The following is a 15,117-nucleotide window of genomic DNA, read 5'->3' as shown; positions in this document are numbered from 1 at the left end:
AGGGCAGGGGCTCTGCTCGCCTTCGTCACCGACCTCCCAGACACGGAGCCCTGCCCGCTCTGCACCGAAGAGGTCGAACACTCACAGGGTTGTCTGTGTGCATGTGTGTCGCTGTGCACGTATGTCCGCGACGAATGTTTGTTGAATGCAGGAGAGGACACTGCAGCTGTCAAATGGGAGTAGGAATTCCCATCCTCCTGGCTGCTGAGAGCGGAGACGAGAGGCAACCTCTTGCTAGGTGGGGGTCAGTCACTGTGTGCCCGCGGGAGGAAGCCTTCCCTTTGGTACCGTTGAGTCACTGCTGTCAGATGTCTTAAACCAGGGAAGCCTGAAGAGTGCCGTCCATGAGCACCGTTTATGCCCGGTGGCAGGTGAAGGCAGCGTGGGCTGGTACAAGGCCTGCTTCCGGCCTGCGCAGCCCGCCCTACGCTCCCACGGCCTCGTGCTTCCCCCTCCCAGACCGGCACGACGCAGCAGGGGACAGTGGCTGGGACTTCCTTGGAGCTGACCGTGTGAAGGGGGCAGGCATCACCCACAGCCTGGGTTAGAGAACAGGACAGGCGTGGGCTCTAGCCGGACGATAAAGACCCACGCGCGGCAGGAGCCGGCCGCCCCAGCACGCTGAGAAATCATCTTTATTTAAGCACTGCCACTACCAGAGCCAATAAATAACTACCGTCACAACAAGTACAAGAGAGGCAAACAACAGGCTGGCCGACGTGGTTCCCGTCCAACAAAGACGGGGTCTGGTCAGGGGCGTCTGATGGAGCCCTAGCCCTCGCCCAGCCATGAGCCTAATTCTGCAGGCCCTGGATGGGGTTGGGTAAGTTGGAGTCTGGGGGCCGAGCCAGGGTGTACCCCATCGAAGGCCGCTAGGCTCCCTGGGGCTCAGGGCAGTTCTCTGGCCTATTTTTCCTCCCTGCTCCAGTTTCCCTTTACTATCCTGCCTTCTCAAAGCCTACGACCCTACATACAGCTACTGAACACTTCTTTCCATGGAGCTTCTAGAAGTCCCTTATGATTGCCCACCTAATCCCTCACACCCCTCCAGGAGCCTCTCCCACAACCTCATTCATCCCACGACAACACCCAGCTTAGGTCTGAACTTGAGAAACAGGGCACCACACCTGGGCCTTGGAACCAGGTTTGAGGCTAACGCTCGTCCGGCAGCGCTAGCCCGCCCCTCCAGCTGGCGGTCACATTCTGAGCCCAGAAGAGAAAAGAGAGTCCTCTAGGTGGGGAGGAGATGAAGGGAGTTAAACATCCTTAGCCTGCTGGGATTCTTGCCTCGAGGAGCCTCCGTGGCCCCTGGGGCTGCTGAGAAACGTTTGCCACGAAGGAATGCCCGAGGCGAGCCTTCCCACTTCATGATGGTGACTGGGGTCCTTACCCCTCCAGGACGGGGCCGAAGCAGATGGAGCGCCAAGACTCTTCCTGAGCTGACCTCAGAATCATGGTCCTGGAAGGATGCTCAAGGGCATCCGCTCACCCTCCAGACTTCAGCGGGCCCAGACCCCAGATCGACAGCCGTCAGAATTCCCCAGTGATTCCCTAGAAAAGGAAGCAGCCTCTCCATCCCTCATCCCGGGCTCTCGTTATAGCCGATCTTCCTGATGTCTGACCTCAGGTTCTCCTGTTATTTCTATCAAAAAGAGCCCCTCCTCGTGGCCTTTTCTGTTCCCTGGCCCATCTCTGTCATTTGGCAGCCTGAATGGGAGTGGATAACCTGACCTTGCTGGCCCCCAAGCCCCGAGCAGGAGAGAGCTCCTGTCCCTGTGAGGACGAGGTATACATCGAGACTATTAGAGCGACGAGGACCAAGTAGCCAAGACCAGGGGGCAGAGGGCCCTGTAGGCTGAGCCCGAACGTATGCAGAACGGAGAGACTGTCCCCCACGGCCATCTGCAGGCTGTCTCTGTCCCTAGTCCTCAAGGCACTTACTGGCCACTAAGCTGTGCAGTGCAGTACTTGTCTGTGGCTCTTCCTGTTGTCGCCTCCTCCCAGGCTTAGTGAGTGGGAGAGGAGAGATCCAGAATCAAGTACTGACCACAGCAGGCTCGAGACTCAGCCCAAGCGAGCAGAGAAGGTGGAAATCAGAGCCCCCCCCCCCCCGGGCAGGCAGGGGCTCGTCTGTATAACGCCACCTCAGCCAAGGACTGTTCTGTTTTATACACTTGCATGACCTCCAGTCACCCTCTGTCTCACTGGGCCTGCATCTGTCCCCGGCCTGACGCCTGAGGCTCCCGGCACACGAGTTTCAGCACAGCTCTGCATACCCCTAGCAAGTTCTGGGCTGAGTTTTCTAGTTAAAAGCCCTTGCTAGGTTTTCCAGACAGTCTGCTCTCCTCTCCTTTGCCAAGGGGCCTCGTTAGAACAGAGGTTCTTACTTGCGAGTGTCTTTTGCCGCAAGCAAGCTCAGGAACGTCAGCGTCCCGCTCCCTGGTGAGGCCCTGTGCCGGCTCAGCCTTTCCGCCCCAACATCTACACATCCCGTCCCCCTGCTTCCCCTGCCACAGCCCCAGGCAGTGAGGAAAGACTCAGCTAAGCCTCGGAGGAAGGTTGATTTTTACCCTCTGCATCCCCTTTCTGATGGAACTGGGGACCAGGAAGGGGTCTCTGCATTCAGAGTGCGGTCACTTAGCTGAGCCCCCAGCACCTCGCCTGGGGAGGGGGCAGGAGGACGGGAGCAGGTGCGGAGGGTTTGGTCAGTGGCTCAGGGGCTCCAGGCCCGGGCCAGGGGCGGGATGGTGGGCACAGCGGTAGCCCGGAGAAGGGGTGTGAGCTAATGTTTTTAAAAAATTGTAGCGGGTAAACATCAACAGAAACCTGCCCAGGAAAATAGAGCAGGACTTAAAAGTTAAAAACCCATAACAAAATAGAGCTCTAACTGTAAACTACAGAAGCCAGGCTCTGGGGTCCTCCACGGGCCTGTCCCTTATGAGATGCCTGTCCCGCTGCTCCCGGATGTGAAGGGCCACCTGTTAGAGCGTGGGCTTTGGAGGTTTCCTGGTTGTGCCATCGCTGCTGCCTGGATTTGGGGAATCCCTGTCCTTGCTTTGGTCCCTTTACTTGGAGCAAGGGTAAGGGCAGCAGGAGGCTTCAAGCCAGCACCGCATGTCCAGGGCCTGGCAGGAGCTTGGCCTAGAAGGCGAAGGACCGTTGCCTCCTGGCGAAGGACCCAGCCATGCCGGTCACCCAACGATCACCCACCTGGACCTCCTCATAGCTCCCTGCCCTTCTTAAGACCTTCTTAACCAGGCTGTAGCCATTCAGAGCTGCCCCCTTCATCTGGACAGACAGCTCGGAATAGGAAGGTAGGACAGGCTGTGCGACCTTGGGAGGTCCTTGACCCTTCCGTTTCCTCGTCTGTAAAGTGAGGGGCTGGGGCAGGTCTAGCTCGAAAGCCCCCTCTAGCTCTGATGTCCCGTGATTGGGAATGGACCCAGAGCGCGTGATTTATTAATGCCTTTTTCTCCTGGGGAAATGCAAAAGAGTAGTCGGAGGCAGCTGAGGGGCGGGTCTGGCCAGGTGGTCAGGGTATCCCTGGGAGCAGGCAGGGCCGCAGGGATCTTTTGCCCTTCTCGGAAGACTCCCGACTGCAGAACGCACAGAACAGATGCCACCTTCCTGTCCAGGCTTGCGGGAGTCGGTGCTGGAGAGTGGCGGCCCAGGGCCTGCAGGCTGAGCAGGAGGAAGAGGGTGGGTGCGTGAGCCCTGTCTCCTGGCTCCTGCCCACACCCTGGAGGGGCCGTGCAGGATGGGTCTTGGTGGAGTGGGGGACCTCCCCAAGATAAGCCCTTTAGTCACTCAGCCACCAGTGGTGGCTTCTGTCACTCTAGGGGTGACAGGGTCAGGTTGGCAGTGTTGGCTAAGACAGCAGCGTCACCCGCCTTGGGACTGTGCCTCAGGCCAAGTCTGGTGCCCCTTTCTACCCGGTGTCCCAGCTTCTCAACCCCTTTGCGCTCCCACCTTCGGCAGTCTGGAGGACCCTTTCCCAGAGCTGCAGGGACTCAGGCTCCTGGCCTTGGACTTTGGGGCACTGGTTTTCAGCCACCTGGGTACGTGGCAGGGGCCCCTAGGGGAATCGAGGACAATGTCAGGGTCCAGCTGTGCAGCCCCTTGGGAAAGTAGGGGAGTTCTTGGTCCTGGGTCTGGCTCTATCCTTATACTGAGGGACATTGATGTGTATGCTCTGTCCTACTGTGGCCCACTGGTGTCTTCCCACTGGGCCAGGTACTCTGCTCAGGCGGCGGAGTCCATCTGCGGGACAGGAGTGCCATCTTCCCCAATGTGCCGATAAGTCGTTTCAAACCCCCTTCTTCCCATGGGCCTGTTCCTTCTGTCCAGGCGCCCCAGAGGGCACAGGCGTAGGGTTCAGTATCATCATGGAAGTTACTGCCTGGTGTCTTTTGATTTAAAGAAAAAAAGTCCTTGCACAGGTTCTATCCTGCGGCAGAATATGAAACATCCTACCTCCTACAAAAAAGGGCACTGTTTAAAGTAGGTACTGAAAGCCAGCCATTCTCAGGCACAGTGTTGGGCCACCTTGGCGTCAGGCAGGGCCAGGGCCAGCTGGCTGTGTCTGTCAGAGGCGGGGGTCCGGCTGTGGCGGAGAGGGAGGGGTGCCAAGATCAGAGCTCCAGGTAGCCTACGAGGACCAGCATCGCCATCGACGGGGAAAGGATGGTGCCGGGATGTGGGGTCGGGCTGATTGCAGAGTTCTCCACCATCATGCTTGTGCCTGAAACCAGCAGGTGGAAAAGTGGGGCTGTGTCCGCTGGGCTTGGGGCCAGCCTGTCCCCGCCCCACCCCCTGGACAGGATCCAAACCTTGGCTAAGGAGACTCAGGGAGGGTGGCTTCAGGGCTGGGAGGGGTTCTCAGCCCTACTCCTACAGCATTTTGTAAGACCTTTGCTTCTGTGGTCTAATGACTGGCCCGGTGAAGGGAGCTCACTCCTCCCTGGCCCTCAGGGACGTGGGGGCGGGGGGGATGACAGGGGGTGGCACAGTGCTGGGACTCGGTTACACTCGGTTCCTGCCCACCTTCCCCTGTGCCCTGGGGGTCTGGCTGAGTTGGGGTTGGTTTGGGTGGGAATGGTTCCTTCACCAGGCATCTGCATGGACCCTGATTCTCCTGGGGGATAAGGTGGGGGAGAGCCAGCACCTCCGTTCCTCACGATGTGGACTTCTGCTGGGATCCCATCCCCTCCAGGCCCCGTGGTCCGAATCTGCACCAGGGCATGGCCGATGTCTTCCGGAACGGCAATGTCTATCCAGTTCCTGCTGGTGACGTGGAGCGTGGGAGTTGGGTGTAAGTCGTTCTGGTACAGCATCTGTGGGGAGGAGGGCAGCCAAGGTAGAGCTTACTCACGCCGGCTGGTTCTTCTCTCTTCCCCAGCTCTGGGCACCGGGACGTGCCCATTCGGTGCTGGTCCTCACCCTTCCCGTTGCCGGCTGACCAGGAGCGGGCCCTTAAATAAACTCCTCATTGGTGGGAGGACAGCTTACAAGAAGCTGAGCCATCTTTGCAGACTCCTTAGGGCTGGAAGGACCCTCAGACTTCACCTAGTCCCCTCGAGCCCTGCCTTTCCGCCATCCTCCCTTCAGCCCCCTTTCTTCTGTCTCTGCTACAGGCTATCCGTATCTTGTGGCGCCAACAATCCCAAACTCTGCTTCCGTCGGACTCGGACTTGCTCCACACTGCAGCTCCCTGTGTCCGCTGGAAACTCAGAGGCCCAGTGCCCGGCCACTTGGTGCCTGCTGGAGCCCTTCCTTACCTTATAGCCCGTGACCGCAGACTCATTTCGGAGAGGAACCACAGGATCCCACTTGATGCTAAGACTGGAGCTTGAGAAAGTCCACGAGATGTTGCCAGGAGGGCGCTGTGGAGCTGCGGGAGGAGGGAGAAGACTGAGAAATGTTCCCAGTGTTTCCTCCCCAGCCACCCCCTTGCCTTAGCCAGTCTTTTTCTATGTGTCTGCCCGCAGCCATTACACCCAGAACATTCCATCACAGCTGCCTAAGAAACAAACTTCAGGAAACTCCGAAGGCTGGAGAAGAGAGATGCTTCAGAGCCCATGTGCTCTCCCTGTTTACGTTAGTCTTCTTCTTCTTCTTCTTCTTTTTAAAGATTTATTTATTTAGAGAAAGAACGGGGGCCTAGAGGGGCAGAGGAAAAGCAGGCTCCCTGATAGGCAAGGACCCCAGTGCGAGGCTTGATCCCAGGATCCTGGGATCATGACCTGAGCCAAAGGCAGACGCTTAGCCGACAGAGCCACCCACGTGCCCCTATTTTCATTAGTCTTGCTGCCTTGTGTGTCTGTCCAGGCCCGGGCTTGTGGCCTAGAACATTAGTCTTATCACCCGGGAGTGGGTGGTCCTAGAGGTGCTCCCACCCTCGAGAGAGACTTACGGGGCTTCATCGTGGTGGCATTGGCAGAAGGGCTGGCGGGCCCAGTGCCTGCCCGGTTGTAGGCCCGCACGGTCACGTGGTACTTGGTGTTGGGGTGCAGGCCAGTGACTCGGGCACTGGTGTCCAGCCCCGCGGTCCTCACTCGGTCGGCGGCTGCTTCCTTGTCCCCGGCCTTCCAGTAGCGGATCTGAAGGGGGCAAGGGGAACCCCTAGGGTCAGCAGCCAAGCCCCCACCTCGGGGGGACCCTGACCCTGGCCCTGACCACCGACATTCTGTTCCTCTCCTGCTCCCTCTGGTCCTCATGACTCAGTCTCGGGTCTTAGAACCCGGACACTGGGCCATGTGCTTCAAGACAGCAGGGACACGTGCTTCCCACTATCATTAGCAGCCTCTGGACAAACCGCAAGATCAGTGAGGGGATGTTACTACCGCAGACTGGGTGGGAGGCTGGAGCACCCGAGGACCAAGAGGAGGTGACCTTGGGTAAGAAGGACCATCTGACTGCTGGACTCACACCCCCTCAGAAGGCTCCCAGTCTCTCTTCTTCTTTGAGAGGAGAAGTGCCAGGGAAGCGAGCTAAGGTAGATGGAGGAGGGGGGCTGCTGCCTTTTCAGCAGCCAGCAGAGAGCCCGGTCCAGGGGCAGCATGGAGACTTGGGTGGAATGAGGCACCAAGGGGGCAGGTGATGCGTGGGGCTGGGCACAGACTCCACCCAGGGGGTGGGGGCTGCGGGAAACCAATCCCACTGAGTTCTCTCCGGGATCCCGGGGGGCTGTGCGGAAGGATATGAAACTAGTGTCTGTACTTGCGAAGCAGTCCCCGCCCCCACCGGCGAGCTGATGACGGCTGCCCGGTAAAGATGCAAACCATCATCATATTAGCAGGACTGGTTAAATATTCGTCCACATCAAGGACACTTTGGTGTTACCTCCTCAGTGCAGCTTGCCTGTCCCACTGCGCTCAGACCCAGAGCTAAGGCTGCTGGAACGGAACGTCCAGCCTCGCCCATACGCTCGCCTGATCCTTCCCCCTAGGCGGTGACATTTCTTCCTTTCCCTTCTTGCCCTTCCTACTGCTCCCTCTTGCTCTCTGTCCACTCCACAAGGTGCTCCAGCATGGAGTCACTGGGGGCTCAGAGCTCAGGCCGGAAACTGCTAGGCCCACCGTTCCCAGGGACAGGACGACCAACGGGCACAAGGAGGGGGCCATGCTCTGCTCCGCAGGCTGACGATGCTAGCTAACTGGGCTCTGGTGTGAAAGGGACAGGCTATGTCCCTTCTGGAACCTGTGCGGCTCCCCCAGCTTCCAGGGCTGGTTCTAGGCAAGCACTGAACTTCAAGTCTATCCACAGGTCAGAATTTCGCTCTAGACCTGGGGAGGGGCTTGGCACAGCAGTCCCCCACCCCACCTCAGTGAATGAGTAATCCCAGGAGGAGCGACTAGTGAGCTGTGAGGTGCCCCCAGTCCCCCTTCCGGTCCCAGGACCCAGGGCAGTGCTCACCTCGTACCCCAGGAGGATGCCATTCGTGTCCTGCTGCACAGGTTCCCAAGTCACGTTCATCTCTGAGGAGGAGACCCCCTTGGCCCAGACCTTCGTAGGGGCCACCCTGGGCTCTGGGGACCGATACAGAAGGGGTTTGGATTCCCCAGGGCCTCCCTGTGTCCTGCAGAGAAGCTGCCAACGGGGGCCTGCCCTTGCTTAGGATTTCTGAGAACCCAGGGCCCTGGGAGAAGGTCACCTGGGAGCTCCCACAGCCTCGCCCAGGCCACTTCTCTTCCCACGGAGCCTCCCTCCCCCTCCCCCAGGCCTGCGGGGAGACAGGGTAGCCAGGGAATGAGGCCAGGTACCCCCTTGTCCCCCACTCCCCACTCTGACATGGAACTGAGCTGGGGTGTGGGCTGCGCCCTCCCCCGCACACCCCACGGACAGGTGGCCCACCTTCCTCGGCCGAGTACACCAGCGCTGTGAGGCTCTCGGGCCCCTCCCCGCGGCGGTTGTAGCTGCGAATCTTGACCTCGAAGGGTGTGTAGGGACGGACGCTGTCGTTGCTGTAGACAAAGTGCTGGGCGTCGGCACCAGGCACCCGGGCGGTCTGCCAGCTGCTGCCGCCCTGCCTGCGGAAGGACAGCAGGTAGCCGAAGCCGTCTCCGTTCTGGTACTCCCGCGACATGGGCTGGGGGGCGAGAGCGTGGCATGGGCGAGGGGCCGCTGTGCGTTTCCCTGCCCGGCCTCCATGCCCCCCACCCCAGCCTCAGCCAAGAGGGGCAGCCCCAGGGCTTGGGGGCCTTGGCGGGTTTTCTCCTGCAGTGGATGCAAGGGGAGGGATGGGGGTGCCATGCACCCGGAGTCGGGGCTGCACAGCGGCTCAGTCTGGGTCCTCTCTACATGCGGCGCAATCTGGAGATGAGTGAGGACGGGGTGGGGGTGGGTGGGCAGGATTTGTCTCTCCAGAGAGCTGGAGGCACAGTTCTGCCTCTGTCCCTGCAGCTTACCGTCCAGTTGACGATGAGCTCTCCAGGGGCTCCACCCCCTCCGCTGAGTCCTGAGGGTGCTACAGAGGGGGCTGTCAGGGCCAAGGGACACAGATGTGGCTGGTGAATGCGCAGTGACGGGGCAGCAGCCTCGTGCCTGTGCTTGTGCAGCAGACGCATGGGGACACCCCTAGGTTTGTCCTCCAACAGGACCTCTGGATGTGGGCTCTGGAGTCAAGGGAGACCTGACATCAGGTCCCACCTCTGCCACTTACTAGCTGTGTGTCCCTGGGCAAGTTACTTAACCTCTCTGAGCCTGATTCCCCTCTCCGTAAGATAAGGATAATAATGTTTCTCTCCAAGGGCTCTAAGAAGAATAAAATCAAGGACGATGGTGCCCAGCTCGTGTACCAGTCCTTGCTCCGTCATTGTCGCTGCTCCACAATGATCTTTGTCATCTCCTCTCCCGTCAGTTTAAACTAAATAACACAGACCTACTCCAGTTTGCTCTAAAATGAGGGGAATAAATAATCTGGAACTGCAGTTAATGAAAAAAAAATTTCTTTCATGTTGCAGGGAGTTTTATTATGATTTTTTCTCTCCATGGCAGATTTAATTTCCTAATTGTCTCTAGTATTCAACAAAGCTGATATTAAAACAAGACTCTACTTAATTAGATCAGGAATCTTGGCAGGGGGTAACTTGGCTGGGTGTCAAAAGAGTTCTACAGAGAATCCAGCAATGGGAAACTTATCACTTGATTCTGATGCTAGGAGCTTAGGGCTTTGTGATGTGCAAGGGGTGCTTGACCACACTGCCCACGTGGTCCTGTGAGCTGGGCGTTCTCATCACCCTTGTCAAGTGGAAAAACCAAGGCCCAGAGGAGTTAAATGACTTGCCTAAGGTCACACAGCTAATAAATGGCATAGTTCAAATTTGAACTCAACTCTTCTGATTTCAAAGCCCATCATCTTAATTCTGCATCCTGGCTGTCTTTTGCTCACCAACACCTGGGAAACCAGAATGAAGGAGATCACTCCCCTCCCTTCATTTGTCTCTCTAAGAAGTTCAACCAAAGAAGGGGCTTTTCCTGGAATTACTTACTCTGGAGAGGTACCAGGTAAAAATGTTGACTGATTGGAGAATTAGCCTGGGGCTTATGGGAAGCTGTGTTTAAAGGACATAAGAAGGCAGACCCTTACTACACATGGGAGGCGGGAAGCCTGGGTGGGCGGGGAAGGGGAGACGGTGTCCTGATTCCATGTTGCCCATTGCAGGACCCCAAGGCTCTCATTTTGGACCTTTAGCTGTGAAAATCTGGGTGGGCAGGTGCCCCTCCTGGTTTCTCTCTCCTTCCTTCCCCTCTCAAGATGTGATACCACCTGCCTTTCAGGGAAGCTTGTGGGAAGATTGTACATTCCGCCTGCTCTAAAGGATTTAGAGACACTGACTGCTTCCCTACACACACACACACACACACCTTCCTCATTAACTGATTTCAGCAGCTCATGCACTACCAGGAAGGACATCTGCCCATCACCAACCCCCATGGTCCTGAGTTCAAGTCCAGACTCTTCTCTAGACTTTGATTTTTCCATTAAAAAATACACTTAAACCTTTTATTTTGAGATCATTGTAGATTCACATGCAGTTGTAAGGTTGACCCATTTTTTTAAAATGAGGAGTTTGGACTGGATGGTTCTTCCAGCCCCCACAGGCCCAGGCTGTGGCCCAGGGCAGAGTGCGTCGCGTGGAGCAGGGGCCTTGCCCTGACTGTGTCCCTTTCTCATCTGTTTTGTTAGAGTCTGAAGCCTGGTGAGCAGGGTGGGAACTCCCATAATTGCTCCTCCCCTGGGGTTCCCTTCCAGGAGGGCTTGGGGCTGTGCCCTGACATTACTTCTCTTTGGGACCCCCAGGACTCTGACCTGCTTCCTTGGTCCGGATTTTGCTAGAGGGCCCACTGGGCTCCCCGGTGCCCAGGATGTTGCTGGCTAACACCCGGAACTCATAGTCCATCCAGGGCGTGAGGCCCAGCACCTGGGCGGTCTCAGCGTTGCCCTCGATGTTGGCGGGATCTGCAAGGGACCCAGAATCAGTGTGCTGGCACTGGTTAGTTAGTCAATATGGAAAGGGCAGGGACTGGGCCTGACTCAACTTGTATCCGGCCCTCATGGTGGTGCCTGCCATACTCAGTGCTCAGCACCTCTTTTAGAAAGGATGGGAAAACTAGTAGACCTCCCTACCCCAGGACCTTTGTTGATGCTGTATGCATCAGTGAGAACTCCAGAGATGGCCTGTCAACGTTCCAAGGACACAGACTGAGCGCTGCCTTCTCCAGCCCTTTTCCCACTCCCTTGCAGCCTATGGGACCGCCTCCCCCAAGGGCCAGGGAACTCCCTGCAGGCAGAGGACCTAAGCCTGTCCCTTTCTGAAGTTTCAGGCTCAGCCAGGCCTTATCAGCACTGACCTGGGTGGAGCCTCACACTTACTGGTGCGAACCTGCTTCCACTTCCCTGCAGGTGGAGTGCGGACTTGCAGGGTGTACTTGGCAATGGGGCTGTGGTTGTCGAAGCCTCGGCTCCAGCTGAGCTGGACGGTGGTGTCGCCAATGTTCCTCACCACCACGCCTCCTGGGGGACCTGGTGGACCTGCACCAGGGGGTCAGAGCACAGGGAGTCAGAACTCAGCTGCTCCAAATTTGAGCCAGTCTCCTTCAGGCGGGCAGGGGCTGGTGCAATACCCAGAAGGGGGCAGCAGAGGGCGGACTAAACACGCATGGGGTGGGAGCGCCAGGAATGGGGACAGCAGTGAGTGGCAGATGGGGTCTGGGACGTTGGAGCAATGTGTCCCAGGCTGGAGGGGCTCACAGAGGCCTTCGTGCAGAGATGTGTATATATTCCAAAGCCTGCCACCACCAGGCTTTGAAAACTGCTGGCCTCCGCAGAGTTCTCCAGTCTTAGGAAGGGGATTTTTTAAATTGTGGCTTTGGAGGAGGAATATTCTATTTAGAACTTTCAAAAAACCCTGGGATAAGTTTGGCTTCGGCTCTGGGGACTTCTCTCTCAGAAGCCCTTCCCCCACAGCTTTCTGGGAGAGGAGGAGAGTTAGGGAGCACAGGTCAGAAGAGCCCAGCCAGCCCCTGAGGGAGTGGGGGCAGGGCCGGGGTGGGAAACCCCATCACCTCGGACCAGGACTGTGGCCTCCTTGGATGCACTGTCCACCACCGTCTGGGCCATGCACGTGTACTTCCCGCCGTGACGCAGCTGGGCGTTCAGGATGGTCAGATCCCCAACTGTCTCCTTCTGTACATGGGGGACAAAAAGTTGGGGGGGAGCAGGTCAGAGGAGGGGCCCCGACTAGTGCAGTGAGGCATGAGGTGGGGCTCGGAGTCTCCTGCTCCATTATGTCCATGGACCCCTCAGCATCTCGGGGTTTTAGTTTGTTCAGTGGAAGGAATCCGCTGCTTCTCTGTTAGTACCACGGGACTGAACAACAGTTTGTTACGGAGACAGTCAACCATGGTCCAAGCTGATGATGTCATTTGCATTGGGGTCAGGATGGGGAGGGAGCCTTGCTGGGTGCCTGGCATTCCAGGTTTGTCCCTAACCCTCTTCTAAATGTGTCATCTTCAGGTGGGATCCAGGGAACTGCCCATCCAAGGAAGGGGGTTCCTCTGAATCCTAGAATAGCTTGCCAGGATGGCATTCCTCAGGGATGGGGAAAGGCTCTGGGGTAGTCACAGTTAAGGACATATTAAATCCCCTGTCTGTCCAGAAGGAGGGAGGAGCTAAGTGTTTTCTGGCTTCAGGCCTTACCGTGCTGGCCCTCCGGTAGTGCCCCCCGGGCTTATCGAGGTCGATGGGGAAGTCATCCAGGGTCCAGATGAAGGTGAGGTCCATGGTGGGGTCGTGGGAGGCGTGGCACTGCAGGGTCAGGCTATCCCCCAAGTTGATGTCCGCACTCGAGGGGGCTAGGGTGATCTTGGTTGCATCTGCCAAGAGAAACAACATCCCTGGGTAGAGGGAGAGGGAAGAAGCCCAGGCAGGGGCAGCAGGGCAGGGTGAGAGCATTGGTCATTAAGCCCCAAGGAAGAGAAGAGGCAGCACGGCCAAGAGGATCTTGACCTCCCAGGAGCCTCACAAGTGTGCGAGAGGGAGGCAGGAGTAGATTCTGGATGGTGGCAAGGGACTTCCCAAATGAAGTCCAGTCCCAGGATAGCCTCAAAACCAAATGTGGAGGAAGGTGGGAACACAAGAGCATGGTGGCCAGGAGGGACAGGCACCCTATGGCAGCTGAGCCACCTGCCATCCGCCCCTCACCTCGCACAGAGAGGATTCCCGTGCTGTTGGCTTTCCCCATGAAGTTCTCAGCAAAGCAAGTGTATTTGCCTTCATCTGACCGACTGATGTTTCTTATGATCAAGGTGCCATCCGGAGTTACGGTCACTCTGCAGCAGGAACAAAGCAGATCTGGCCAACTAGGGTCACACTGTCGTCATCACAGGAAGGGGACTCGCCTGCACAGTGGGTGAGGAGGACCAGGGACTGGTTCAGGCAGAGGAGGGGTTGTACCTGCTGCTGTTGACCAAAATCTCGGTGCCTTTGCTCCAGAGCACCACGGCCTTCGGAGCCGCCCGGGGCTGACAGGGAATAGCGATCTCTCCGCCGCGGGCCGCAGGGATCAGACGCTTTACGGGGTTCAACCTGAAGTCGGGGGCCAGGGCTGGAAGGAGAGAGGAGTGCCCTGCAGTCACCCAGGGAATCCTAACACTGCCCGTTGCCTGGATGAAGAGGTCCGCCGGCCCCACGCTACACACTCTATGCATCCGCTGAGGCTAATCCACGAGTGACTTGCGGCAGCACCACTGCCAAAATACACCCAGAGTCCAGCCCTGGCCGGTCACCGCCCCCCAACTGCCCCCATGCTGGGCCAAGCCACCGAATCTCCTGCAGAACTACTGAAAACCCCCTAGTCCGTCTTCCTGTGTTTGCACTTTCTTTCTCCAATTTTCTCCTCCACTTCTGCAGGCTGGCGTGTCTTGGGAGAAACTTGAACACACTCAGGAGGAAGTCTCAGCCCCTCACAAGGGCTCACAGACATGACCGACCTCTCCACCCACCTCTCACGCCACTCTCCTTCATCGATTTGTTTTATTTTTTTTTTTAAAGAATTTTTATCTATTTACTTGACACGGAGAAGGAGCCCAAGACGGCAAAGTAGCAGGTAGAGGGAGAAGGAGAAGCAGGCTTCCTACCAAGCAGGGAGCCCAATGCAGTGCTCGATCCCAGCACCCTGGGATCATGACCTGAGCCAAAGGCAGACGCTTAACGACTGAGCCACCCAGGTGCCCCTCTCTCCTTCGTTTATTATGCTCCAATCATCTGGGCCATTTTCTCTCCTTCGAGGATACCGAAGATTTTCCTGCTTCAGGACCTTTGCACTGGCCATACATTTTGCTTAAAAAAATCCCTCAGATCTTTGCATGGCTGGCTGCTTGTTAACACTCAGGTCACACTCCAAATGTGACTTCCTCTGAGAGGTCGAGCCACCCTCTCTAACTGGCCCACCATCCTCCTACCGCTCTGCTGGTTTCTTTATACCGTAATTTTCTTACGGCTGTCCAAAGTTTTTAATTACGTGATTTTGTGATTGTCCCTCACTCTCCACTGGATTGTAGGATACTGGAAGGCAGAGACCTTATCTTTCATGTTCACTCCTTACAAGGTGTTGAATAAATAAATATTGGTTGAAGGAACAAATAAACGAACGAACCTTCGTTAAGCTCACCACAACTTGAAGAGATATGTATCACTATACCCATTTTACAGATGAGAAAACCAAATCCCCAAGAGCTCAAATCATATAACTAAGAACACTAGCACCAGCTGACATTTACTGGGCACCTGTTTGGTGAGGGCCAGGTCCTCTCTGCTTTACCTCTATCTCATTTCCTTTTCCAAACACCCACACAAGGGTGGGACTTTTTTTTTTTTTTAAGAGAATCTTTTTTTTTTCTTTTTAAATATTTTATTTATTTATTTGCCAGACAGAGATCACAAGTAGGCAGAGAGGCAGGCAGAGAGAGGGCGGTGGGAAGCAGGCTCCCTGCTGAGCAGGGAGCCCGATGTGGGGCTCGATCCCAGGACCCTGGGATCATGACCCGAACCGAAAGCAGAGGTTTTAACCCACTGAACCACCCAGGCGCCCCAAGGGTGGGGCCCACCTTTTATAC

At 56.9% G+C, this 15,117-nt stretch overlaps 1 protein-coding gene across 2 annotated transcripts in view; it reads right to left on the bottom strand.

Moving 5' to 3' along the window:
- Window positions 1-617: 617 nt before the first annotated feature.
- The window catches only part of CNTN2 (contactin 2), a 32,748-nt gene continuing 18,248 nt past the window's right edge, over window positions 618-15,117 (bottom strand). Inside the window, exons 11-23 of one of the 2 annotated variants that reach the window (XM_047705636.1) lie at window positions 13,457-13,607; window positions 13,205-13,332; window positions 12,701-12,876; window positions 12,067-12,187; window positions 11,375-11,533; window positions 10,811-10,960; window positions 8,907-8,977; window positions 8,353-8,587; window positions 7,915-8,027; window positions 6,413-6,599; window positions 5,778-5,890; window positions 5,165-5,333; window positions 618-4,741 (exon numbers count right to left, since the gene is read on the bottom strand). In XM_047705636.1, the coding sequence (XP_047561592.1) occupies window positions 4,632-4,741; window positions 5,165-5,333; window positions 5,778-5,890; window positions 6,413-6,599; window positions 7,915-8,027; window positions 8,353-8,587; window positions 8,907-8,977; window positions 10,811-10,960; window positions 11,375-11,533; window positions 12,067-12,187; window positions 12,701-12,876; window positions 13,205-13,332; window positions 13,457-13,607 (1,883 nt within the window). In that variant the 3' untranslated portion in view covers window positions 618-4,631. Of the gene's footprint in view, window positions 4,742-5,164; window positions 5,334-5,777; window positions 5,891-6,412; window positions 6,600-7,914; window positions 8,028-8,352; window positions 8,588-8,906; window positions 8,978-10,810; window positions 10,961-11,374; window positions 11,534-12,066; window positions 12,188-12,700; window positions 12,877-13,204; window positions 13,333-13,456; window positions 13,608-15,117 lie in introns of those variants that run through there. The other variant, XR_007123163.1, reaches the window with a different exon arrangement.

This window comes from Lutra lutra, chromosome 15 (assembly GCF_902655055.1).
Source record: "Lutra lutra chromosome 15, mLutLut1.2, whole genome shotgun sequence".
Lineage (NCBI taxonomy): Eukaryota > Metazoa > Chordata > Mammalia > Carnivora > Mustelidae > Lutra > Lutra lutra.
This window is presented reverse-complemented; position numbering and strand designations above follow the sequence as displayed.